This window comes from Myxine glutinosa, chromosome 3, assembly GCF_964187855.1.
Source record: "Myxine glutinosa chromosome 3, kmMyxGlut1.1, whole genome shotgun sequence".
Taxonomy (NCBI): Eukaryota; Metazoa; Chordata; class Myxini; order Myxiniformes; family Myxinidae; genus Myxine; species Myxine glutinosa.
The window spans coordinates 170,231,996-170,257,162 of NC_136263.1; the positions used below are offsets into that span (position 1 = coordinate 170,231,996).

The following is a 25,167-nucleotide window of genomic DNA, read 5'->3' on the forward strand; positions in this document are numbered from 1 at the left end:
GTCATATCTTCAATGATCTGATTATTTTTTGTAATAAAACATTATGTTGGGTGTGGTGTTTGTAACCTTGTTCAGACATCTTATACAGAATGTCATTTTACCCTGTTATCTTGTTTTATCATCATTTCCTTGATTGTTATCATATTCCTTCGATATCTCTAAACACGAGACTTCTTGGTCTTTTATTTTTTTTTAAATACAATTTGTTTCAGACAAACTTTTATCAATCATGGTTTATTGATTAAGAAAGCAAATACATTTAAGCAGAAAACTAAATCCTTGGGTAATTGCAGAGCAGAAAGTAATTTATTTTGAAAGATAAATGTTTGAACATTTTCTTGAAGAAATTAACTCTTCATCTTTGTTTTGGTTTTGGAATCGGTCTCAACCTGAAAAACAACACAAGTTCACTCTCAGGTCAGTGGGAAGATAAAAAACATAGCTTATTAATTCACTGAATTAAAGTAGACCGAATCAATCAATCGATAAATTTATTATATAGTACTTTTCGTTTCAAACAAAATCGATGTGTTTGTTTAAGAAACAGGAATTTGTGATGATGGAGAAAGAAACAAGACCTTGTAGCGGTTACCGCTGGATGCACACAATCGCCTTGCACCGGCCAGAACACGGCCAGACGCGCCTCTCCCGGGCATGCCCGGACTCACTGTTCCCGGGCACGCCCGAACCTCCCGGGCACGCCCGGTCTCGTCTTTCCCGGGCATGCCCGCTCTCGCCTTTCCAGGGCTCGCCCAGAGCGTCCGGGCATGCCCGCGATCGCCTTTTCAGGGCTCGCCCAGAGTGTCCGGGCATGCCCGCTATCGCCTTTCCAGGGCTCGCCCAGAGCGTCCGGGCATGCCCGCTATCGCCTTTCCAGGGCTCGTCCAGAGCGCCCGGGCACGCCCAGCCTCGACTTGCCAGGCCGCAGCCAAACACGCCCGGGCAGGTCCAGACTCGCCTTTCCAAGGCTCGCCCTTGACACCCGGGCATGCCCGGTATAGCTTTTGCTGGGCAAACATCCCGACATATATGTGTATATATATTGCTGCCCAATAAACGAGCTTGTCAGAATACCTGAGCTGTTTTGTTTCAATAAAGCAACTCGGACGAATTCCGTCTTTGGTCGCGTCAATTCTTTCGACTCGCGTTGGAGCGCAGTTCCTTCATTGGTGACCTACCGACATGGATATGGCAGTGACGCTTAAACTGCCTACCTTCTGGGAGGCTCACGCGGCTGTTTGGTTCGCTCAGGCGGACTCTCAGTTCGCCCTGCGAGGCATCACCGCGGACGACACCCGCTTCCACCATGTTGTGGCGGCGCTCGGTTCCGCCACCGCGGCCCGCGCCTTGAGCCTCCTCGAGCACCCGCTGGCTGCTGACAAATACGACGCGCTGAAGACACTCCTCCTCGACGCTTTCGCCCTCTCACCAGCAGCACGCGCACGGCGCCTGCTCGCTCTGCCCGAGCTCGGCGACACGTGCCCGTCTGAGCGCATGGACTATATGCTCTCGTTGCTCGGTGAGCACTCTCCGGATTTTCTGTTCTGCGAGCTGTTCCTTCGCCAGCTGCCTCACCCGGTACGCCTCGCCCTGGCTGGCACGTTGATCACGGATTCCCGCGCCCTCGCCAGGGAAGCCGATAAGATCTCCTCGGTGGGCCAGCACATCGGCGCGGTTACCTGGAGCCCGCCGCCATCCGAGGCGACGCCCACGACACCCGAGCGCCCTGCGCGGTTGGAGGCCGAACTGCCGGTGCAACTGGCGGCCGCCACGCCGCACCGCCCGCTTCCGACACGACGGCCGGGGCCTCCACCTGACCGGGCGTGGTGTTATTACCACGCCAGGTTCGGACACAAGGCTCGGACGTGCCGGCCCCCGTGCACTTTCGGCAGGTCGGGAAACGGCCGGGCCGGCGTTCATTCCCAGCCATGAGCGCCGGCCACTCAGGCAACTTGCTGTTTATTCGGGACAAAGCGTCTGGGCGGCGTTTCCTGTGTGACACCGGCGCCCAACTGAGCGTCATACCCGCCTCCGAGCAGGACAGGCGGGACGCCGTTTGCGGCCCCTCTTTGGTCGCTGCTAATGGCTCGGCCATACGCACTTTCGGCCCATGCGTCGTCACCCTCTGCTTCGGCAGCCAGCGTTTTCAATGGACTTTTGTGACCGCCTGCGTCCCCATGGCTTTGCTGGGCGCCGACTTCCTCTGCGCGCACGGGCTGCTGGTCGACGTCAAACGTCGTCGCCTTGTCAACGCCGAGACCTTCAGCTCCCTGGCGTGCACGATGAGCAGCTCCGCGCCGACCGAACTGGCGTGCGCCCTCCCGGCAGCGAACGAGTTCGCTCGCCTGCTCGCGGAATTCCCGGCCCTCACGCGGCCGACGTTTTCGGCCGTCGCGGTCCGGCACAGGATCGAGCACCACATACCCACTACAGGCCCGCCGGTCTATGCCAGGGCCCGCCGCCTCGACCCGGCCAAGCTCGCCGTGGCGAAGGCCGAGTTCGACGCGTTGGAGCACCTCGGCATCATGCGGCGCTCCGATAGCGCGTGGGCCTCGCCACTGCACATCGTGCCAAAGCCGGGGGGTGGATGGCGCCCGTGTGGCGACTACCGCCGTCTCAACGACGCTACCACCCCCGACAGGTACCCGATCCCGTATATTCAGGACTTTTCCGCCCGTTTGGCGGGACGGGTCATCTTTTCGAAAATTGACCTGATACGGGGCTACCACCAGGTACCTGTCCGGGCGGCCGACGTCCCGAAGACGGCCGTCATCACGCCGTTCGGCCTGTTCGAATTTTTGCGGATGCCGTTTGGCCTCAAGAACGCGGCCCATGCATTCCAGCGCTTGATGGACGGCGTGCTGCGCGACCTGCCGTTTCTTTTCGTCTATCTGGACGATATCCTCGTCGCCAGCACGTCCCGTGCCGAGCACCTCCTCCACCTCCGAACACTGTTCGGTCGCCTCAGCAAGCACGGCTTAATTGTCAACCCGGTCAAATGCCACTTCGGCGCGACGACCGTTGACTTTTTGGGCCACTGCATCTCCAAGACCGGGGCCGTGCCGCTGCCGACCAAGGTCGAGGCCATCACCACGTTCCCGCGTCCCCGTTCCATCAAGGCCCTCCAAGAGTTCCTCGGCATGGTGAATTTTTATCACCGATTCGTGCCCCGCGCTGCTCAGCTCATGCGGCCCCTTTACGAGGCCCTCCGGGGCAAGCCGGCCAAGCATGACATTGTTTGGTCCGCGGCCATGGACGCGGCCTTCGCCAGCGCCAAACGGGCCCTTGCCGACGCAACGCTGCTGGCTCACCTGGTGCTCAACGCGCCCATCGCCTTCACTATGGACGCCTCCAACTACGCGGTGGGCGCCGTCCATGAGCAATGGGTGGACGGGGTTTGGCAGCCACTCGCTTTTTTCAGCCGGCAACTCCGGCCAAACGAGTTAAACTACAGCACGTTCGACCGCGAGCTGCTCGGGCTATTCCTGGCCGTTCGCCATTTCCGACACCTCCTGGAGGGCCGCCCGTTCACGGCTTTCGTCGACCACAAGCCGTTGGTCTACGCAATGGCTAAGGTCACGGAGCCGTGGTCGGCCTGCCAGCAGCGCCACCTCTCCGCCGTGTCGGAGTTCACCACGGACATCCGGCACATCGCCGGCAAAGACAACGCTGTGGCCGACTGTCTTTCTCGGGCCAGCGCGAACGCGGTCCACCTCGGCGTGGACTTCGCGCTCATGGCGGCCGACCAGACCACCGACGCCTCGGTGCAGGCACTCCGCGCGACGGACACGGGCCTCCGCCTGGCCGACATTCCCTTCGTGGGCACCGTCCTGCTCTGCGACGTCTCCCAGGGCCAGCCTCGCCCCATCGTGCCCGTTTCCTGGCAGCGCCGCATCTTCGCCTCCATCCACGGCCTTTCTCACCCGGGCCGGAAAGCTTCTCAGAAGCTGGTGTCGGCGCGTTTCGTCTGGCACGGCCTTCGACGAAACATCCGCGACTGGGCCAATGCCTGCACGGCCTGCCAGCGGGTCAAGGTCCACCGCCACACCCAGGCCCCGCTGGCACCTTTCGCCGTGCCTGAACGGCGTTTCGACCACGTCCACGTGGACCTGGTGGGTCCCCTGCCCCCCTCGCGGGGGTTCACCCACCTGCTCACCATGGTGGACAGGACCACCAGGTGGCCGGAGGCCGTGCCCCTCGCCTCCACCACCACCGCCGACGTGGCGCAGGCGTTCATCGCCACCTGGGTCGCGCGCTTCGGCGCACCAGCGGACATCTCGTCCGACCGCGGCCCACAGTTCACGTCTGAGCTTTGGGGCGCGGTCGCCCGTTCGTTGGGGGTCACGCTGCACCGCACCACGGCCTACCACCCCCAAGCCAATGGGTTGTGCGAGCGGTTTTACCGCTCCATGAAGGCCGCACTCATGGCCGGCCTTCAGGACGACGGTTGGGCCGACCGGCTGCCGTGGGTCCTTTTGGGCCTTCGCATGGCCCCCAAGGAAGACCTCCAGGCGTCCGCCGCCGAGCTCGTCTACGGCCAGCCGCTCCGCGTCCCGGGCGAATTCGTGCCCGACGCTACCAGTCCCTGGTCCGCCGCTCGCCAGCGCTCGGACATCCAGGAGGCCGCCCGACGATTTGCCCCCGTGCCGACGCCCCGCCACGGTGGCCCCCAGTCCTACGTCCCCCCGGCACTTCGCACAGCGGAGTACGTCTTTGTGCGTCATGACGCGCACCGGGGGCCACTCCGGCCGCCGTACGACGGGCCCTTCCGGGTCCTGCGACGGGGCGACAAGTCTTTCATCGTCGACTTCGGCGGCCGGCCAGACCGGATTTCTGTGGACCGCCTCAAACCGGCGCACATGGACGTCGACCGACCACCACGGTTGGCCCTTCCTCCGCGGCGAGGCCGCCCCCCATCCACAGTTCCCCCCACTCGACCACCCACCACCACGTCGGACCCCTCCCCACGACCCTCCAGGGGTCGCTTCGGCCGGGTCATCCGGCCCCCCTTAAATTGACCCTGCCGGTGCAGGTCGATTCTGGAGGGGCGTGTGTAGCGGTTACCGCTGGATGCACACAATCGCCTTGCACCGGCCAGAACACGGCCAGACGCGCCTCTCCCGGGCATGCCCGGACTCACTGTTCCCGGGCACGCCCGGTCTCGTCTTTCCCGGGCATGCCCGCTCTCGCCTTTCCAGGGCTCGCCCAGAGCGTCCGGGCATGCCCGCTATCGCCTTTTCAGGGCTCGCCCAGAGCGTCCGGGCATGCCCGCTATCGCCTTTCCAGGGCTCGCCCAGAGCGTCCGGGCATGCCCGCTATCGCCTTTCCAGGGCTCGTCCAGAGTGCCCGGGCACGCCCAGCCTCGACTTGCCAGGCCGCAGCCAAACACGCCCGGGCAGGTCCAGACTCGCCTTTCCAAGGCTCGCCCTTGACACCCGGGCATGCCCGGGAACGCTTTTGCCGGGCAAACTTCCCGACATAAATGTGTATATATATTGCTGCCCGATAAACGGGCTTTTGGAGAGTACCCGAGTGTGATACATTTATTAAACCTACTCGGACGAATTTCCATCTTTGGTCGCGTCAATTCTTTCAACTCGCGTTGGAGCGCAGCTCCTTCAAAGTTATGGTTTTTTTCGTCTGGAACACCATACGCACGATTCTGCTGACAGAAAAGTCTGATATGCGTTTTGTAATTATCCCACCATTGTCTAAGGTTTAGGAAATTCCCATGGTTGGAAATCAGGATATTCCAAATTTCGGGGAAAAAATCCTTAAAGGTACTATAATCAAGCAGATTATTACTAAATTTCCAAAAAGCACGCGTTTTGGGAAAGGGGCAGAAATTTTGAGAAATGTTGTGCTGTGGTTCGAGAACCCTGATGGGAAAATTTGAGATAGGACAAGGCGTTCAAGTGGAGGGTTAACATAAAACTTGTCCAAGTGAGCAAGTACAATATTATTTCGAATGCATTGACACCATGTGTATTGCCTGATTGATGGGTGCTGTAACCGCCATGTATCTGTGTAATTCATTTGTTTTAAAAATTGGGTGAGGGGGGTTGTTGACGCAGGATAGGGCTCTGCACTGTTCCTGTCTAGCTGGGGTTGGAGGGTGCAATTAAAATCTCCACCAATACAAATATGATTGTCTTGGTTATTTTGGCTGTCGAGGGAAGTTAGGTGTGTCCCAAGATTATTTTTTTTAATCTCGCCGAGCTACAGGCGTACTTGGGGCATAGATATTAAAAATAGTATAAAATTTTCCACAATAGTGGAATTCTAGGGATGTTCGAGATCCCTTTTGTATTTCGCAAAATTTAAGCGATGAAGGGGAAAAGGTAGGGCTAAGAATGATTGCTGTACCACCTTAATGGGAGTCACTGTTACGAAAAAAAGGAAAGACCAGGGAAGAGCCTACACCACTCTGCGACACAGCAGTCACTGGCATGGGTCTCTTGTAAAAGGGCAATGTCAACTTTCTTCTGTCATAAAACATTTCTTATTCGTACTTTATGGACGGAGCTACATCCTCAGGTAATATTCAAGCTACAAATCGAGAAACACATTACAAATACAAGGAGTGACAACCATTCAATTTTTTGATAGCAGTTCATTCTTAGCTTTTTGTATGCACTTCTTTAACCGGATGACGTTGCGAGGAGCTGAAATTAAAATCATTGGGCCGTTTTATCATCAATTTAGCAGAATGTATAAAATCAGGTAGCTCCGGAAAAAACGTTCCTGTGACAACATTCCTTTTACGGAATGTGCTCTTAAGGTACCCTTTTAAATCAGAGGGAGGGATTTGAGGGATTCTTTCTTCTTTAAAGCCACGACATTCACGAATAGAGTCATCTATATCAGATGGCTCAGATGTTGTGTCATACTTGTTTTTGTCCCCCGTCGCCCCGCGGAGCGAAAGGGGGACTATGGTTTTCCCCTCCGTCGGTGTGTCCGTCCGTCCGTCCGTGCGTGCATGCGTGCATGCGTAAGCGAAGGACCGCATTCGAATTTGGTGTGTGGGTGCAACCCACATCAAAATCCAAGATGGCCGCCGCCATGTCTGTCTGATGCCATGTATGTCTGAACCTTGTGAGCGGAATATCTTGAAAAATAAGTGAATTTCCAACTTCTAATCGGGTGTGTGGGTGTATCTAGGCACAAGGAAGAAAGCTGTTGAAAATTGGGTTGCCAAGTCAAAATACAAGATGGCCGCCACCATATAAATGTCTGAACCTTGTGAGCGAAATATCTTGAAAAATAAGCGAGGTACCAACTTCTAATCTGGTGTGTGCGTGTATCGAGGCATAAGGAAGAAACATATTGAAAATTGGGTCGCCACGTCAAAATCCAAGATGGCCGCCGCCATGTATGTCTGAACCTTGTGAGCGGAATATGTTGAAAAATAAGCAAAGTACCAAATTCTAATCTGGTGTGTTGGTGTATCTAGGCATAAGGAAGAATCCTATTGAAAATTGGGTCGCCACGTCAAAATCCAAGATGGCCGCCGCCATATATATGTCTGAACCATGTGAACGAAATATCTTGAAAAATAAGCGAAGTACCAATTTCTAATCTGGTGTGTGGGTGTATCTAGGCATAAGGAAGAACGCTATTGAAAATTGGTTGCCACGTCAAAATCCAAGATGGCCGCCTTCATGTATGTCTGAACCTTGTGAGCGAAATATCATATCATAGGATGTTTTCTGCGTCTTCCACTTTGTCAACTCACATCACTTCCCCGACGGGGGACCGAGGCGTAACGCTTGTCATCATTTACTTCCTCAACATCATCACATTCCTCCACATTATCAGATTGGACATAGTCCATAGGCATAGAGGGAGGGGATTTGGAGGCAGAGAAATCAGCCATCTTCGGGAAGGGGGGTTACTAATTTTTGTGGCTCCGCCATATCAGTTTCTGGGTCATTAGGCAAGGGCGATAATTCATCCACATATGTCCTCCAACACAGAGAAACGATTTTCCGTGAAGAGGGACAAATCTGAGGCGGGGGGTGAGGGGGGGGGAGCTGTTGGTTGTCTTGGGTAATTTGGGGTATTGCCCCTATGTTTTTATTGCTGTGAGTAAACTTTGCTTCAACACGGGTGGTTAATGTTGTCAAAATTTTCTGAGAAGAAACCAAATACCTATTCTTCTGTCATAAAACATAAGTCATTGTAACCAAATACACCCCCCCCCCCTTGTAATTGTTAAATTACAGTATTTGGCATTGTTAATTCTTCAATTACAGTATTTAGCATTGTTAATTGTTCAATTACCGTATTTACCATTGTTAAATGTTAAATTACAGTGTTTAGCATTGTTAATTGTTCAACTACAGTATTTAGCATTGTTAATTGTTCAATTACAGTATTTATTATTATTAATTGTTCAATTACAGTATTTAGCATTATTAATTGATCAATTACAGTATTTATTATTAATAATTGTTCAATTACAGTATTTAGCATTGTTAATTGTTCAATTACAGTATTTATTATTATTAATTGGTCAATTACAGTATTTAGCATTATTAATTGGTCAATTACAGTATTTAGCATTATTAATTGTTCAATTCCAGTATTTATTATTATTAATTGGTCAATTACAGTATTTAGCATTGTTAATTGTTCAATTACAGTATTTATGATTATTAATTGTTCAATTACAGTATTTAGCATTATTAATTGATCAATTACAGTATTTAGCATTATTAATTGATCAATTGCAGTATTTATTATTATTAATTGTTCAATTACAGTATTTAGCATTATTAATTGTTCAATTACAGTATTTAGCATTATTAATTGTTCAATTACAGTATTTAGCATTATTAATTGTTCAATTACAGTATTTAGCATTGTTGTTCAATTACAGTATTTAACATTGTTAATTGTTCAATTAAAGTATTTAGCATTATTAATTATTCAATTACAGTATTTTGCATTGTTGTACTTTTTTTTTTTTTTTTTTGTATACAAGATCGAGGCTCGTGAAAGAGCGAACATTAATCACACAGAAAGACAAACAGACACATAAAACAAATAACATCGGGAGCGGTAGACAAGATGGGGAGAGAGGGGGAAAGACACAAAAACAACATTTGAGAGCAGGGACCGAGAGACATGGAGACATCGAGAGATCTGTGGGAGGGAGAGGGCTTTGGGGGGGAGGCATGTGAAGGGGGGGGGGGGGTGGGAGAGGTATAAACATATGGACACTGCCAGGATTTCCAGGAAAGAAGTTGGAATTTCAAACAAGGTGGATCTGGGGTGAATTAGTGGGGGTAGAAAAGATCAAGGTTTTGGATGGGGGAAGATAAGAGATGGTGGTGAACAGCTGTTTTAAAGACCTGGAGGGAGGAGAGGGATTGAAGGGAGTGTGGGAGTTTGTTCCAGAGGCGGGAGAAAAGAGGAATGAAAGAGTGAAGGTGAGCAGAGAGCCGAGATTTCGGCAGTTTAACCATCAGAGGGTTGCTGGCAGATCTTGTGCGACCTGTAGGAATATTTGGGGGACAGAGCACAGAGAGAGCTGGGGGAGCAAGGCCGGAGAGGAGTCGGTAGAAGACAGAAAGACCACCTACCTGCCTGCGGTGAGTGAGTGAAAGGCCCTCAGAGATAGCTTCATCGCGGGAGATTCCAATGATTTTGAAAGCTTTGGATTCAACAGCGTGAAGCCGAGCCAGGTGTGAGGCAGGAGCACCAGCCCATAGGGGAGAACAGTATTCCATTGAGCTGCGGATGAAAGCCTTGTATGTGGTGAGGAGCTCAGGTGTGCCGAGGAAGGACTTCGCACGACGGAGGATGCCCAGTCGGCGACTGGCTTTGGAGGCCAGCTTGGAAATGTGGATTTCCCAAGAAAGATCATGGCAGATAGTGAGACCCAAAAGCTTTAGCGACAGAACTTCTTGGAGAGGATTGTTGAGAAAGTAGGTGGGAGGGTTGTCCAGTCGATCTTTTCGGAGAGACATAGTAAGAGAGTGAGATTTGTCAGGATTGAAAGACATGTTCCACTTGTTTGACCAGTCTGTGATTTTGTCCAGGTCTTCAGAGAGTGAGGAGGCTGCAGACTGCCGATCTGAGGGAAGAGGAATGGAGCGGCAGAGAGTGGAGTGGATTTACAGTATTTATCATTAATAATTGTTCAATTGCAGTATTTAGCATTGTTAATTGTTCAATTACAGTATTTAGCATTATTAATTGTTCAATTACAGTATGTATTATTATTAATTGGTCAATTACAGTATTTAGCATTGTTAATTGTTCAATTGCAGTATTTATTATTATTAATTGTTCAATTACAGTATTTAGCATTATTAATTGTTCAATTACAGTATTTAGCATTACTAATTGATCAATTACAGTATTTATTATTATTAATTGTTAAATTACAGTATTTAGCATAATTAATTGTTCAATTACAGTATTTAGCATTATTAATTGTTCAATTACAGTATTTAGCATTATTAATTGTTCAATTATAGTATTTAACATTGTTAATTGTTCAATTAAAGTATTTGGCATTATTAATTATTCAATTACAGTATTTTGCATTGTTGTTCAATGACAGTATTTATCATTATTAATTGTTCAATTTCAGTAGTTAACATTGTTAATTGTTCAATTGCAATATTTAGCTTTGTTACTTGTTCAATTACAGTATTTAGCATTGTTGTTCAATTACAGTATTTATCATTATTAATTGTTCAATTACAGTATTTAACATTGTTAATTGTTCAATTGCAATATTTAACATTGTTAATTGTTCAATTGCAGTATTTAACATTGTTAATTGTTCAATTACAGTATTTAACATTGTTAAGTGTTCAATTGCAGTATTTAACATTGTTAATTGTTCAATTGCAGTATTTAACATTGTTAATTGTTCAATTGCAGTATTTAACATTGTTAATTGTTCAATTGCAGTATTTAACATTGTTAATTGTTCAATTGCAGTATTTAGCATTGCTGTTCAATTACAGTACTTAACATTGTTAATTGTTCAATTGCAGTATTTAACATTGTTAATTGTTCAATTGCAGTATTTAGCATTGCTGTTCAATTACAGAACTTAACATTGTTAATTGTTCAATTGCAGTATTTGACATTGTTAATTGTTCAATTGCAGTATTTAGCATTGTTGTTCAATTACAGTATTCAACATTGTTAATTGTTCAATTGCAGTATTTAACATTGTTAATTGTTCAATTGCAGTATTTAACATTGTTAATTGTTCAATTACAGTATTTAACATTGTTAATTGTTCAATTGCAGTATTTAACATTGTTAATTGTTCAATTACAGTATTTAACATTGTTAATTGTTCAATTACAGTATTTAACATTGTTAATTGTTCAATTACAGTGCTTAGTATTGTTAATTGTTCAATGACAGGATTCAACATTGTTACTTGTTCCATTGCAGTATTTAACATTGTTAATTGTACAATTACAGTATTTAGTATTTACCATTGTTAATTGTTCAGTTACAGATGGTGAATATTATTAATTGTTCAATTATAGCACTTAACGTTGTTAATTGTTCAATTACAGTGTCGAACATTTTTAATTGTTATATTACCGTATTTATCATTGTTAATTGATCAATTGCAGTATTTAACATATATGTGGTGATACCAAACCATGAGTTGTGCCTTGCTTGGGTCTGTTTACGCCTTGGAGAAGGCTGTTTGCACCTCTCGTGTCTATTCCTGTATGGGTTTGTCTTATTGACCGCATTTTTGACCTCTCTACGGCATTCAAATCCAGCTAATTGTCGCTCTGCGATTGTGATGAAATTATGCCCAGTGTGGGCCGGCTATGGTCTATCCAAGACCAGGTGATGTTACCTTGTGTTATACTTGTAATTTTGTGATGGTTCGTGTTATCCGTTGCCCATGTTCAAGAGAATTTAATCTTTCTTCAGGCAACATTCAAGACTAATGCGCATCAAAAACGGGTGGCGTTAATTTATTGGGCCTTGAACACCACACGCATACAAGTCATATATCTTCAAATGATCTAACTGATTATTTTTTTGTATTAAAACATTATTTTGGGTGTGGTGTTTTTAACTTTGTTCAGAAACCCGATACAGATTCAGAATGTCATTTTACCCTGTTACCTTACTTCATCATAATTTGCTTGATTGTTATATTCTTGAGTTATCTCCAAACACGAGGCTTGAAAAAAATACAATTTGTTGAAGGACAAACTTTTTTCAATCATGGTTTATTGATTAAGAAAGCAAATACATTTAAGCATGAAACAAAATCCTTGGGTAATTTCAGAGCAGAAACTAATTTATTTTGAAAGATAAATGTTTGAACATTTTCTTGAAGAAATTAACTCTTCATCTTTGTTTTGGTTTTGGAATCAGTCTCAACCTGAAAAATAACACAAGTTCACTCTCAGGTCAGTGGGAAGATATAAAATATAGCTTATTAATTCACTCAATTAAAGTCGACCGAAATAATCGATCAATACATTTACAAAATAGTACTTTTCGTTTCAAACAAAATCGATGTGTTTGTGTAATAGGAAGATGTGATGTTGAGGAAGAAACAAGAGCTTAAACATATGACAAAATGACAACGATTTTCTCCATGTACAGAATCTACATTAGAATCATATCTGATTCACACTCGGAGTTCATACATGAAATGAAAGATCAGTGATTTGGATTTGACATTATATTACATCTTTGGTATAAATCTTCAACAAACCTTTCAAGTAGACAGGATTCATGCACACATGTCCACATCCATTTGAACAACACTTCTGTCTGCCTCTGCATCCAAAATCATGGGAACATTTCTCAACGCAGATACCAAATCCCCGAGGAATAGGACATTTTCCGGGTTTTACTGGAAAATATAAACATTCGGTCCTGGTGATTGGCTGCTTGATATTCAAGACCATGGTTAGTGCGGGATTTCTCCAAAGTGAGAACGTGTGGAGGGGGGTGCACAAAAACTCTGATATCAAACTCTAAATGAAAGATATTCACCAGTCCAATACTACTTTGTTGCCAAAATATTTAAAGTTAAATTCGTTGTTGAATCGATCAAAATGTCGTCCACCACACCCACACCCCTCTAAATGGCCACACAAACAAAATAAAACAACTTTAAGGCTCTCTAATCGTTTTCTGCCTTTCATGCCACCCATCTACCACAAAATGGTGACCGACATTCTTTGCCACATGGACCAGGACAGCAGATCTTATGATGTTCACAGTCTGAATCCGACTGACACTGATCCAAATACCGGATGCATTAGTGATCATTTTTAGGTGGGCAACCCTTTCTAGGTGCTGTGGACACCAAGAAAAAAAAAAACATATTATTCAGAAAACAATCAATCACTCACTCATAACATGGAATACAATAGAAAAACTGATTATCAAAGTATTCCTGAAATGGTTCAAATATGACTTTATATCAAAAGTTGTCGAAGTTGTGAGATGTTTACCAATCACTCACCGACTCCATGTGCGAGTTCCACGATGGAGATTCCGATGATGAGAGCGACTGCCAGGGAGAGCTTCATGATCTTCAGATGAAGGAGACGTAGGTCGTGCACACGTTGAATCAGTCTGGTGTGTACATCGTGCTTTGGTCGGTGTACTCGTATTTATAGCTGAGAGAGAGAGAGAGAGCAGTGAGGTGGGAGGAGGTGGATAATGGGGGTGGAGTGCAGTTCAAATGATTTGTGCATTTTTGGATCGGGGTGAGCACTCGTTGTGCAATTCCAGGGGTGTGTTCTGTTGTCAAGTTTCTTGAAGAGTGCCCGCCAAGAGGCGTCTGCACTCAAGCAAGCACTCAATTCCAAATGGTTTATAAGGAACAGCTGGCTTGGCGAGTGCTAGCTAGCTGCTTGGTAACTGAAAACATACCCCAGAACATTATAATTGCTATACACCTGGGGCGTTTACCCTTAAGCCCCAGTCATACTGGCCATTTTCAGGCCACGAATCGCCACGACCTAAGATCGGGGCGACATTCTTGGCCAGATCGTATTGGGGTCCTGGCGATTCCTGGATGATCGGGGGTGTACTTGGCAGTTCGGGTCGAGACGGGAAGCCGCCCCGCCAATTTTGAACAGTTCAAAATTATCGTGGCAATTCGTGGCGTTTTTCAAACTCTTGCTGCTGTCTGGAGGGTGTCGTACGGGCGCATGTGGGCATCGGGAAAATGGTCGTGGAGTGTCTTGCGGCGGTCGGGAAACTTGGCTGCCACGATTCGCTCCACATCCAGCAAGCACTGATACGACCGCCGTACATCCTCACATGGACGCCGTACGACTGCCATCACGGTCTTCCAAAAATTGCCCCGATCCGTCCAGACCACGTTCGCGCAGCCGTACGACGACTCACGATCATTGCCGATCTCTCACGAATTAACAAGACTCCGCCAAGACTGCCATAAGCATGCAGTAAGCACCAGTAGGTGCCACTACGACCTGTCACAAGACCGGGTATATAAAGGCAATCCCCGGCGGCGAAATCATTTCATCTCCTGATTCCAAGCTGGTCACATCGATCACATCCAAGCTGGTCACGGCGGCCGCGTGATTGTGCACGTCTTCCTGGATCCCCTCCCCCTCTTCCTGGCTGGCGGCATCATTGGAAGGCTTGGAGTTGATGATTTATATAAACGACATACAAAAATAACGTGAATTAGCGTCGTCTGAATTTTAAGATCGTAGTTAGGTCGGCGTGATTCTTGGCCGTTCTTATATAGGGCAAGGACGGCCGCCGCGCAGTCGGGCTCGGACGGGTGGGCACGTACGCGTGCGTAGTGCCGTCGTAGTGCGGTCGTAGTGGGATCGGGGTGGATCGGGGCGGATCGGGGCGGATCGGGGCGAAGACGTGTGGGCACGGGCTAGGATTTGTGGTGATCTTGCCGCGCACTTGGCGGATCGGGCTTTGTCGGCGCGGCGGTCACGGCGCGATCGTACGGGAGTCGTGGCAGGGGTGTTTTGGTATGACTGTGGGAAAATTTACAGTCAATCTTGCCGAAAAGTCGTGTTGGTGCGGGGAATCGCCAGATCGGGGGTGATCGGGGCGATTCGTGGCCACTCAAATCCGGTATGACTGGGGCTTTTCATGTGGATTTATATCACTTGCAAAACCAGACGTTCCGTATCTACCGCTTTACAAGACACTTGCCAAGCCATGTGCGAAGCGCTTGTGAAGCGAAGCAAGGGATTAAAGGAGTTGCTCAGGGAGCGGTATGCGAGTTCCTTGTGAATGGAACAACACCGTATGTTATTAATAAAAATGGTCGTCGTGGTGAAGTTTAAAATGATTGGCTATTTCTTCAATTTTGCTGTCACAGAGAACGACATTGAAACGTGCATTTCATGCATTTCACTTTATTGTTATTTATACATACATCTTAATTCTTAACAAGCGTTACGCCTAGGTTCCCCGTCGGTGAAGTGATGCGAGTTGACAAAGTGGAAGACGCAAGGCGGCCATCTTGGGTTTTGACGTGGCGACCCAATTTTCAATAGCATTCTTCCTTATGCGTCGATACACACACCTACCTGATTAGAAGTTAGTAGTTCGTTTATTTTTCAAGATATTTAGCTCACAATGTTCAGGCATATATATGGTGGCGGCGATCTTGGATTTTGACGTGGCGACCCAATTTTCAAAAGGTTTCTTCCTTATGCCTATATACACGCACACACCAGATTAGAAGTTGGTACTAAGCTTATTTTTCAAGATATTCCGCTCACAAGGTTCAGACATACATGGCGGCGGCCATCTTGGATTTTGACGTGGCGACCCAATTTTCAATAGCGTTCTTCCTTATGCCTATATACACCCACACACCAGATTAGAAGTTGGTAGCGAGCTTATTTTTCAAGATATTCCGCTCACAAGGTTCAGACATACATGGCGGCGGCCATCTTGGATTCTGACGTGGCGATCCAATTTTCAATAACGTTCTTCCTTATGCGTAGATACACCCAGATACGAGATTAGAAGTTAGTAGCCGGCGAAGCCGGTGTTGTCAAGAAACGAGTACGTATTATGTTGAAAACCTGATTATGCCTTGGCTCGAGAATCCGAAGCGCCGTGGGCGCAGCCATCTTGCGTGGGCGGAAGTATGCATAACAAATTTAAAACGTTCATTAGGAGTTTCTTTCACCCGTCGTCGTTTGATTCACAATCTTATGCACCTCCAATGTATTAATAAAATAATTTAAGACCAACATCGGCCCGCACGGGCCTGGTTATCTTCAACAAAACGCGTCACCAAACACCGGACCCAATGAGAGTCGAGCATTTGCAAAAATATTTCAAAAATGAAAGCGCTCAGTGGTGGGCGCCATCGACCGGATGCGGAAGTTTGCATAAAACAATTGCGAAAAAGTTGAATAGGAGCTTGTTTCACCCGTCGTTCTTTGATTCATAATCCAATGAAACCTGTCATTAGTAATTAAAATAAGTTAAGACCAACCTCGTTATCTTCAACGAAAATCGTCATCAAGCACCAGAACCAATGAGATTCCAGCATTTGAAAAAATATTATTTCGCGTTTCGGATGGTGAAAACGGCGTCAAATATTCTAAAATTGACAAAGAATTATTTTTTAGAAATCTCGCGGCCGTACGGGATAGTTTTTCACCGCCAGAAATATGGTATAAGCGGTTTACATATTTAGTTTAGAAATACGGATAGTTTTTCACGGCCGGAAATATCCGAAGTTGAGATGGAATTCACCGAATTAATCACTGCAAGCTAACGTCTTCTGGTGGACGAAGCTGCCGTGCCCGGAGAGTCAGAGAACCAGCCCTGGCGCCTGACAGCGACTGAAGTTAGAAGACTACACACTTACTGTGAAAACGTATGTTAAGCCCAGTTAAAAATAGGCCTTAAGCTAGCACATCGTATAGTTACTTCCTTAAGCTTCTTGTGACATTTATTGTATTGTATGCAGGTATTGCCATCGGGGAGGACTGTCTGCTCTTCTCTTTTACCAAGTCTTACCAGGTACGGTACCTACTACACCTACCTACTACCAACTACCTACCTACCTACTACCAACTACGTAACCTACTGATGCCATGGTGATGGGTAAAATAGTGGCAAGAGGTATGCAGGTATTGGGGAGGACTGTCTGCTCTTCTCTTTTACCAAGTCTTACCATGTACGGTACCTACTGCACCTACCTACTACCAACTACCTACCTACCTACTACCAACTACGTAACCTACTGATGCCATGGTGATGGGTAAAATAGTGGCAAGAGGTATGCAGGTATTGGGGAGGACTGTCTGCTGTTCTCTTTTACCAAGTCTTACCAGGTACGGTACCTACTACACCTACCTACTACCAACTACCTACCTACCTACTACCTACTACCTACCTACCTACTACCAACTACCTAACCTACTGATGCCATGGTGATGGGTAAAATAGTGGCAAGAGGTTTTGGCTTCGCCGGCTCATTGCGGCTTTGCAGTCGGTACTAGTAAAATAATTTAAGACCAACATCGGCCCGCACGGGCCTGGTTATCTTCAACAAAACGCGTCACCAAACACCGGACCCAATGAGAGTCGAGCATTTGCAAAAATATTTCTAAAATGAAAGCGCTCAATGATGGGCGCCATCGACCGGATGCGGAAGTTTGCATAAAACAATTGCGAAAAAGTTCAATCGGAGCTTGTTTCACCCGTAGTTCTTTGATTAATAATCTAATGAAACCTCTCATTCGTAATTAAAATACGTTAAGACCAACCTCGTTATCTTCAAAGAAAATCGTCATCAAACACCAGAACCAATTATTATTACGTGTTTCGGACGGTGAAAACGGCGTCAAATATTCTAAAATTGACGAAGAATTATTTTTTAGAAATCTCGCGGCCGTACGGGATAGTTTTTCACGGCCAGAAATATGGTATAAGCGGTTTACATATTTAGTTTAGAAATACGGATAGTTTTTCACGGCCGGAAATATCCGAAGTTGAGATGGAATTCACCGAATTAATCACTGCAAGCTGACGTCTTCTGGTGGACGAAGCTGCCGTGCCCGGAGAGTCAGAGAACCAGCCCTGGCGCCTGACAGCGACTGAAGTTAGAAGACTACACACTTACTGTGAAAACGTATGTTAAGCCCAGTTAAAAATAGGCCTTAAGCTAGCACATCGTATAGTTACTTCCTTAAGCTTCTTGTGACATTTATTGTATTGTAATTGTATGCAGGTATTGCCATCGGGGAGGACTGTCTGCTCTTCTCTTTTACCAAGTCTTACCAGGTACGCTACCTACTACACCTACCTACTACCAACTACCTAACCTACTGATGCCATGGTGATGGGTAAAATAGTAGCAAGAGGTATGCAGGTATTGGGGAGGACTGTCTGCTCTTCTCTTTTACCAAGTCTTACCATGTACGGTACCTACTACACCTACCTACTACCAACTACCTAACCTACTGATGCCATGGTGATGGGTAAAATAGTGGCAAGAGGTATGCAGGTATTGGGGAGGACTGTCTGCTGTTCTCTTTTACCAAGTCTTACCAGGTACAGTACCTACTACACCTACCTACTACCAACTACCTACCTACCTACTACCAACTACCTACCTACCTACTACCAACTACCTAACCTACTGATGCCATGGTGATGGGTAAAATAGTGGCAAGGAGTTTTGGCTTCGCCGGCTCATTGCGGCTTTGCAGTCTGTACTAGTAGTTCGTTTATTTTTCAAGATATTTCGCTCACAAGGTTCAGACATATATATGGTGGTGGCCATCTTGGATTTTGATGTGGCGACCCACTTTTGAACAGTTTTCTTCCTTATGCCTAGATACACCCACACACCAGATTAGAAGTTGGTGCTTCGCTTATTGTCCCCCGTCGCACCGCGGAGCGAAAGGGGGACTATGGTTTTACCCTCTGTCAGTCCGTCCGTGCGTGCGTGCGGGCAGGCGTGTGTGCGGACGTGCGTGCGTACGTGCGTGCGTGCGTAAGCGAAGGACCGCATTCGAATTTGGTGTAGGTGAAACCCACGTCAAAATCCAAAATGGCCGCCGCCATGTATGTCTAATGCCATGTATGTCTGTACCTTGTGAGCGGAATATCTTGAAAAATAAGCGAAGTACCAACTTCTAATCTGGTGTGTGGGTGTATCTAGGCATAAGGAAGAAGCCTATTGAAAATTGGTTCGCCACGTCAAAATCCAAGATGGCCGCCGCCATGTATGTCTGAACCTTGTGAGCGGAATATCTTGAAAAATAAGCGAAGTACCAACTTCTAATCTGGTGTGTGGGTGTATCTAGGCAAACGGAAGAAGGCTTTTGAAAATTGGGTCGCCAAGTCAAAATTCAAGATGGCCGCCACCATATATATGTCTGAACCTTGTGAGCGAAATATCTTGAAAAATAAGCGAAGTACCAACTTCTAATCTGGTGTGTGGGTGTATCTAGGCATACGGAAGAAAGCTGTTGAAAATTGGGTCGCCACGTCAAAATCCAAGATGGCCGCCTCCATCTGTGTCTGAACCTTGTGAGCGAAATATCATATCATAGCATGTTTTCTGTGTCTTCCACTTTGTCAACTCACATCACTTCCCTGATGGGGGACCTAGGCGTAACGCTTATTTTTTCAAGATATTCCGCTCACAAGGTTCAGACCTGCATGGCATCAGACATGCATGGCGGTGGCCATCTTGGATTTTGACGTGGGTTGCACCCACACACCAAATTTGAATGTGGTCCTTCGCTTACGCACGCACGCCCGCATGCACACACGGACGGACGGATGGACACACGGACGGAGGGGAAAACCATAGGCCCCTTTTTGCTCCGCGGTGCCACGGGGGACAAAAATCTACAAACATGCCCCAATATTCCATCTGATTAGGTGGATGAGCGAATGGCAGTGGACATCGTGTATTTCATGACTCTCAGAAGACATTTGATAAGGTGCCACAAAGGAGGTTATTATTTGTTTGCTTAAGGTGAGGGCTTGTGGAGTATCTGGTCATGTAGCTAACTCGATTGGGAGCTGGCTTCGTCATTGTAAGCAAAGAGTGGCTGTGATTGGGATGATGTCTTGCTGGGAGGATGTAGTGGTAGTGGTAGAATGTAGTGGGTGGTAGAATGTAGTGGTAGAATGTAGTGGGTGGCCTACTTCCGGGACAGTACTTGGACCATTATTATTCACAATTTACATCAATGATTTGGGCAGTGTTTGATGACACTGAGGTTAGAGTTGAGATGGATAGCATGGAGGAGTGTGGGGGTGAAATGAGATTCAGGGATGTCTCGACACTTTCATAGTTTGGGCAGAGGATTGGGTGAATCAACTTACCATATAAAGACATGTAAGGTGCAGGGGATGGGTAAGATAATGAAAATAGAGATTACATGATGCAAGAGAAAATGTTGGAGTGGATCACACAGGAGAAGGATCTGGGGGTGGTAATAGATATGGTGGAGGGGTAATGAGCAAATATTTTGTGCAGTTGTGCGTTTGGCTGTCTCCCGTTTCCAGAGGTCCTTTTTCAAAAGTTTTGCATGCTGGCAAAGCTCAACGTTCACCCGGAAGAAATACATTATACCAATTGAGATGCATCTTAAACGTGTAAATACAACATGGAATCTCAGTTTGTTTATTATCTCTGCCACCAAAGGTGGATGGAGGTTATGTTTTCACCCCTGTCTGTCTGTCCGTTTGTTTGTCTGTCTGTGCACATATCTCAAAAAGTTGTGAACGGATTTGGATGATATTTGGCAGAGAGGTGGTGTATGTGACAAGGACGAAATTATTAGATTTTGGTGAAGATCCGGATTCGGATCCGACTACTAGAATTTTAAAGTGATTTTTCACCTTTGGCAGATAGGGACAAAAACGATAAATAGCAGGATATCTCAAAAAGTTATGGACTGCATTTTTGGATTCTGCATGTTTGGATTCTGCATTGCCAAGCATTGTTCCAAACTTTTATTTCACAATGCCTCCACATGCTTCTATTTTCTGAAAATTTGACAGGTCTGTTTTTGTTTATTACAATCCCCAACAAAACAATTTTTTGGAAATGATGATGATGTTGATGAGAGTGTACTTCTATGTATACAATTCCTCCTCACTATGGATATCTAAAGCATCTATCAATGTATATAAATCAATGTATTGAAGTGTACTTGGGAAAGAATGGATACACAACATTTGTAATACCTAATTAATATAGAGATTCCTGTCCACATGTGGACCTCATGTAACAAATGGGGTTAATTTACCTTTTAGGGCCACATGTTACATATGGTTCTCCTATCTCCTTCACCACAACTTCCTCTTTATCCTCATCATCATTTCATTATAGTACCCTGAGGTTCCATACACTGTCAGGGAATGTGGAGCAGGACACGCCATGGAGGGCGGTGCAGATAAGTGAGGGGTGCCTCACCAGAAAAGATTTCACCTGAAGAGCCTCAGGGAGGTCAGTGTATTTGAGTGATGATAAGAGAGATCAGTAACTTGAATGAATTCCACCCATCTCAGCCTCAACGACCTGATGACGATACACCCAGAGAGTCTGTGGGACTGGATGTAGCGGGGCAGGCCACAGTTCGGCATTATATGGAAACGAGTATGAGTTCGCATCACCTCTCAACCAAATATGGTTTTTAATTATTCCCCTGTGGTTTCACCTTTCCCATTTCTCACTGTTATCCCTTACCTGCATTCGGATATGTGGCCACAGTGGAGGTACAGTAGTTATTTGTTCACCCAATTGGTACGAGTTCTGTATCTTGTTTGGTTATATGGTGCTGTCTGCTGCCCATATTCATGAGACGATGTTCTTCAGGCAACATTCAAGGCTGATGTGCATCACCATGAGCTGATAGTATGAGATTAAAAACGGGTGTCGTTCATTTATTGGGCCTCGAACACCAAACGTATACAAGTCATATCTTCAATGATCTGATTATTTTTTGTAATAAAACATTATGTTGGGTGTGGTGTTTGTAACCTTGTTCGGAAATCTTATACAGAATGTAATTTTACCCTGTTACCCTGTTTTATCATCATTTCCATGATTGTTATCATATTCTTTAGATATCTCTAAACACGAGATTTCTTGTTCTTTTATTTTTTTTAAAAATACAATTTGTTGAAGGACAAACTTTTTTCAATCATGGTTTATTGATGAAGAAAGCAAATACATTTAAGCAGGAAACAAAATCCTTGGGTAAATGCAGAGCAGAAAGTAATTTATTTTGAAAGATAAATGTTTGAACATTTTCTTGAAGAAATTAACTCTTCATCTTTGTTTTGGTTTTGGAATCAGTCTCAACCTGAAAAACAACACAAGTTCACTCTCAGGTCAGTGGGAAGATATAAAATATAGCTTATTAATTCACTCAATTAAAGTAGGACCGAATCAATCAATCAATACATTTATTAAATAGTACTTTTCGTTTCAAACAAAATCGATGTGTTTGTGTAATAGGAAGATGTGATGATTGAGGAAGAAACAAGAGCTTAAACATATGACAAAATGACAACGATTTTCTCCATGTACAGAATCTACATTAGAATCATATGTGAATCACACTCGGAGTTCATACATGAAATGGAAGATCAGTGATGTGGATTTGACATTATATTACATCTTTTGTATAAATCTTCAACAAACCTTTCAAGTAGACAGGATTCATGCACACATGTCCACATCCATTTGAACAACACTTCTGTCTGCCTCTGCATCCAAAATCATGGGAACATTTCTCAACGCAGATACCAAATCCCCGAGGAATGGGACATTTTCCGGGTTTTTCTGGAAAGGATAAACAAAGGGTCCTGGTGATCGGCTGCTTGATATTCAAGACCATGGTAAGTGCGGGATTTCTCCAAAGTGAGAACGTGTGGAGGGGGGTGCACAAAAACTCTGATATCAAACTCTAAATGAAAGATATTCACCAGTCCAATACTACTTTGTTTCCAAAATACTTCAAGTTAAATTCGTTGTTGAATCGACCAAAATGTCGTCCACCACACCCACACCCCTCTAAATGGCCACACAAACAAAACTAGAACGGGCACTCGGTAGAGCGCATACCTTCGCCGCAGCTACTGTTCTGTACTTGGCATGGGAGTGTAGGGAACAGAACAGTGAACAGTTTGGTGCTGATTTCATGCAAATCGGATAAGAATTGACCGAGTTATGACAAAAAAAAAATACGATTTTGACCTTTTCGTGACCTTGACCTTGACCTTTGACCCGATTGCTCCCAAAATCTAATCAAATGTGTCCCGTATAATAACCAATCATCCCACCAAATTTCATGCAATTCGGTTGAATACTTTTTGAGTTATGCGAATAACATACACACACACACACACACACACAGACATACAAATAAATACACAGCGATCAAAACATAACCTTCCGCTTTTGCGAAGGTAATAAAACAACTTTAAGGCTCTCTAATCGTTTTCTGCCTTTCATGCCACCCATCCACCACAAAAACACGAGGACTATAGCTCACCTAATGGTGACCGACATTCTTTGCCACATGGACCAGGACAGCAGATCTTATGATGTTCACAGTCTGAATCCGACTGACACTGATCCAAATACCGGATGCATTGGTAATCATTTTTAGGTGGGCAAACCTTTCTCGGTGCTGTGGGCACCAAGAAAAAAAAAAACATATTATTCAGAAAACAATCAATCAATCTTACCATAGAATACAACAGAAAAACTGATTATCAAAGAAATCCTGAAATGGTTCAAATGTGACTTTATATCAAAAGTTGTCGAAGTTGTGAGATGTTTACCAATCACTCACCGACTCCATGTGCGAGTTCCACGATGGAGATTCCGATGATGAGAGCGACTGCCAGGGAGAGCTTCATGATCTTCAGATGAAGGGTACGTAGGTCGTGCACACGTTGAATCAGTCTGGTGTGTACATCGTGCTATGGTCGGTGTACTCGTATTTATAGCTGAGAGAGAGAGAGAAGTAAGGGGGGAGGATGTGGGTAATGGGGGTGGAGTGCAGTTCAAATGATTTGTGCATTTTTGGATCGGGGTGAGTACTCGTTGTGCAATTCCAGGGGTGTGTTCTGTTATCAAGTTTCTTGAAGAGTGCCCGCCAAGAGGCGTCTGCACTCAAGCAAGCACTCAATTCCAAATGGTTTATAAGGAAGAGCTGGCTTGGCGAGTGCTAGCTGGCTGCTTGGTAACTGAAAACATGCCCCAGAACATTATAATTGCTATACACCTGGGGCTTTATGTGGATTTATATCACTTGCAAAACCAGACGTTCCGTATCTACCGCTTTACAAGACACTTGCCAAGCCATGTGCGAAGTGCTTGTGAAGTGGAGCAATGGACTAAAGGAGTTGCTCAGGGAGTGGTATGCGAGCTCCTTGTGAATGGAACAACCCTGTATGTTATTAATAAAAATGGTCGTCGTGGTGAAGTTTAAAATGATTGGCTATTTCTTCAATTTTTCTGACAGAGAACGACATTGAAACGTGCATTTCATACATTCATTGTTATTTATACTCGGCATCTTAATTCTTAACAAGCGTTACGCCTAGGTCCCCCGTCGGTGAAGTGATGTGAGTTGACAAAGTGGAAGACGCAAGTCGGCCATCTTGGATTTTGACGTGGCGACCCAATTTTCAATAGCTTTCTTCCGTATGCCTAGATACACCCACACACCAGATTAGAAGTTGGTACTTCGCTTATTTTTCAAGATATTCCGCTCACAAGGTTCAGACATACATGGCGGCGGCCATCTTGGATTTTGACGTGGCGACCCAATTTTCAATAGCGTTCTTCCTTATGCGTCGATACACACACCAGATTAGAAGTTAGTAGTTCGTTTATTTTTCACGATATTTCGCTCACAAGGTTCAGACATACATGGTGGCGGCCATCTTGGATTTTGATGTGGCGACCCAATTTTCAATAGCGTTCTTCCTTATGCCTAGATACACCCACACACCAGATTATAAGTTGGTACTTAGCTTATTTTTCAAGATATTCTGCTCACAATGTTCAGACATACATGGCGGCGGCCATCTTGGATTTTGACGTGGCGACCCAAATTTCAATAGCGTTCTTCCTTATCCGTAGATACACCCAGACACCAGATTAGAAGTTAGTAGTTCGTTTATTTTTCA

At 45.8% G+C, this 25,167-nt stretch overlaps 1 protein-coding gene across 1 annotated transcript; it reads right to left on the reverse strand.

Annotated features, from left to right (window-relative positions):
* Nucleotides 1-209: 209 nt before the first annotated feature.
* On the reverse strand, nt 210-23,926 carry LOC137423926 (uncharacterized). The gene is made up of 5 exons (XM_078774729.1): nt 23,823-23,926; nt 23,520-23,657; nt 22,667-22,807; nt 12,728-12,868; nt 210-389 (listed from the first exon to the last, which is right to left on the reverse strand). Exons 1-5 carry the CDS (start codon nt 23,887-23,889, stop codon nt 385-387), a joined length of 492 nt encoding a protein of 163 aa, XP_078630855.1. The 5' UTR covers nt 23,890-23,926; the 3' UTR covers nt 210-384.
* Between the last annotated feature and the right edge of the window lie 1,241 nt (nt 23,927-25,167).

Bases quoted from the DNA above. Each gene is read 5' to 3' on its own strand.
- LOC137423926 (XM_078774729.1), bottom strand. From the start codon at position 23,889: ATGAAGCTCTCCCTGGCAGTCGCTCTCATCATCGGAATCTCCATCGTG. The intron at 23,658-23,822 runs GTGAGTGATTGG...TGGTGCCCACAG, and splicing joins GGAACTCGCACATGGAGTCG to CACCGAGAAAGGTTTGCCCA. The intron at 22,808-23,519 runs GTGAGCTATAGT...TATCCTTTCCAG, and splicing joins AGAATGTCGGTCACCATTAG to AAAAACCCGGAAAATGTCCC.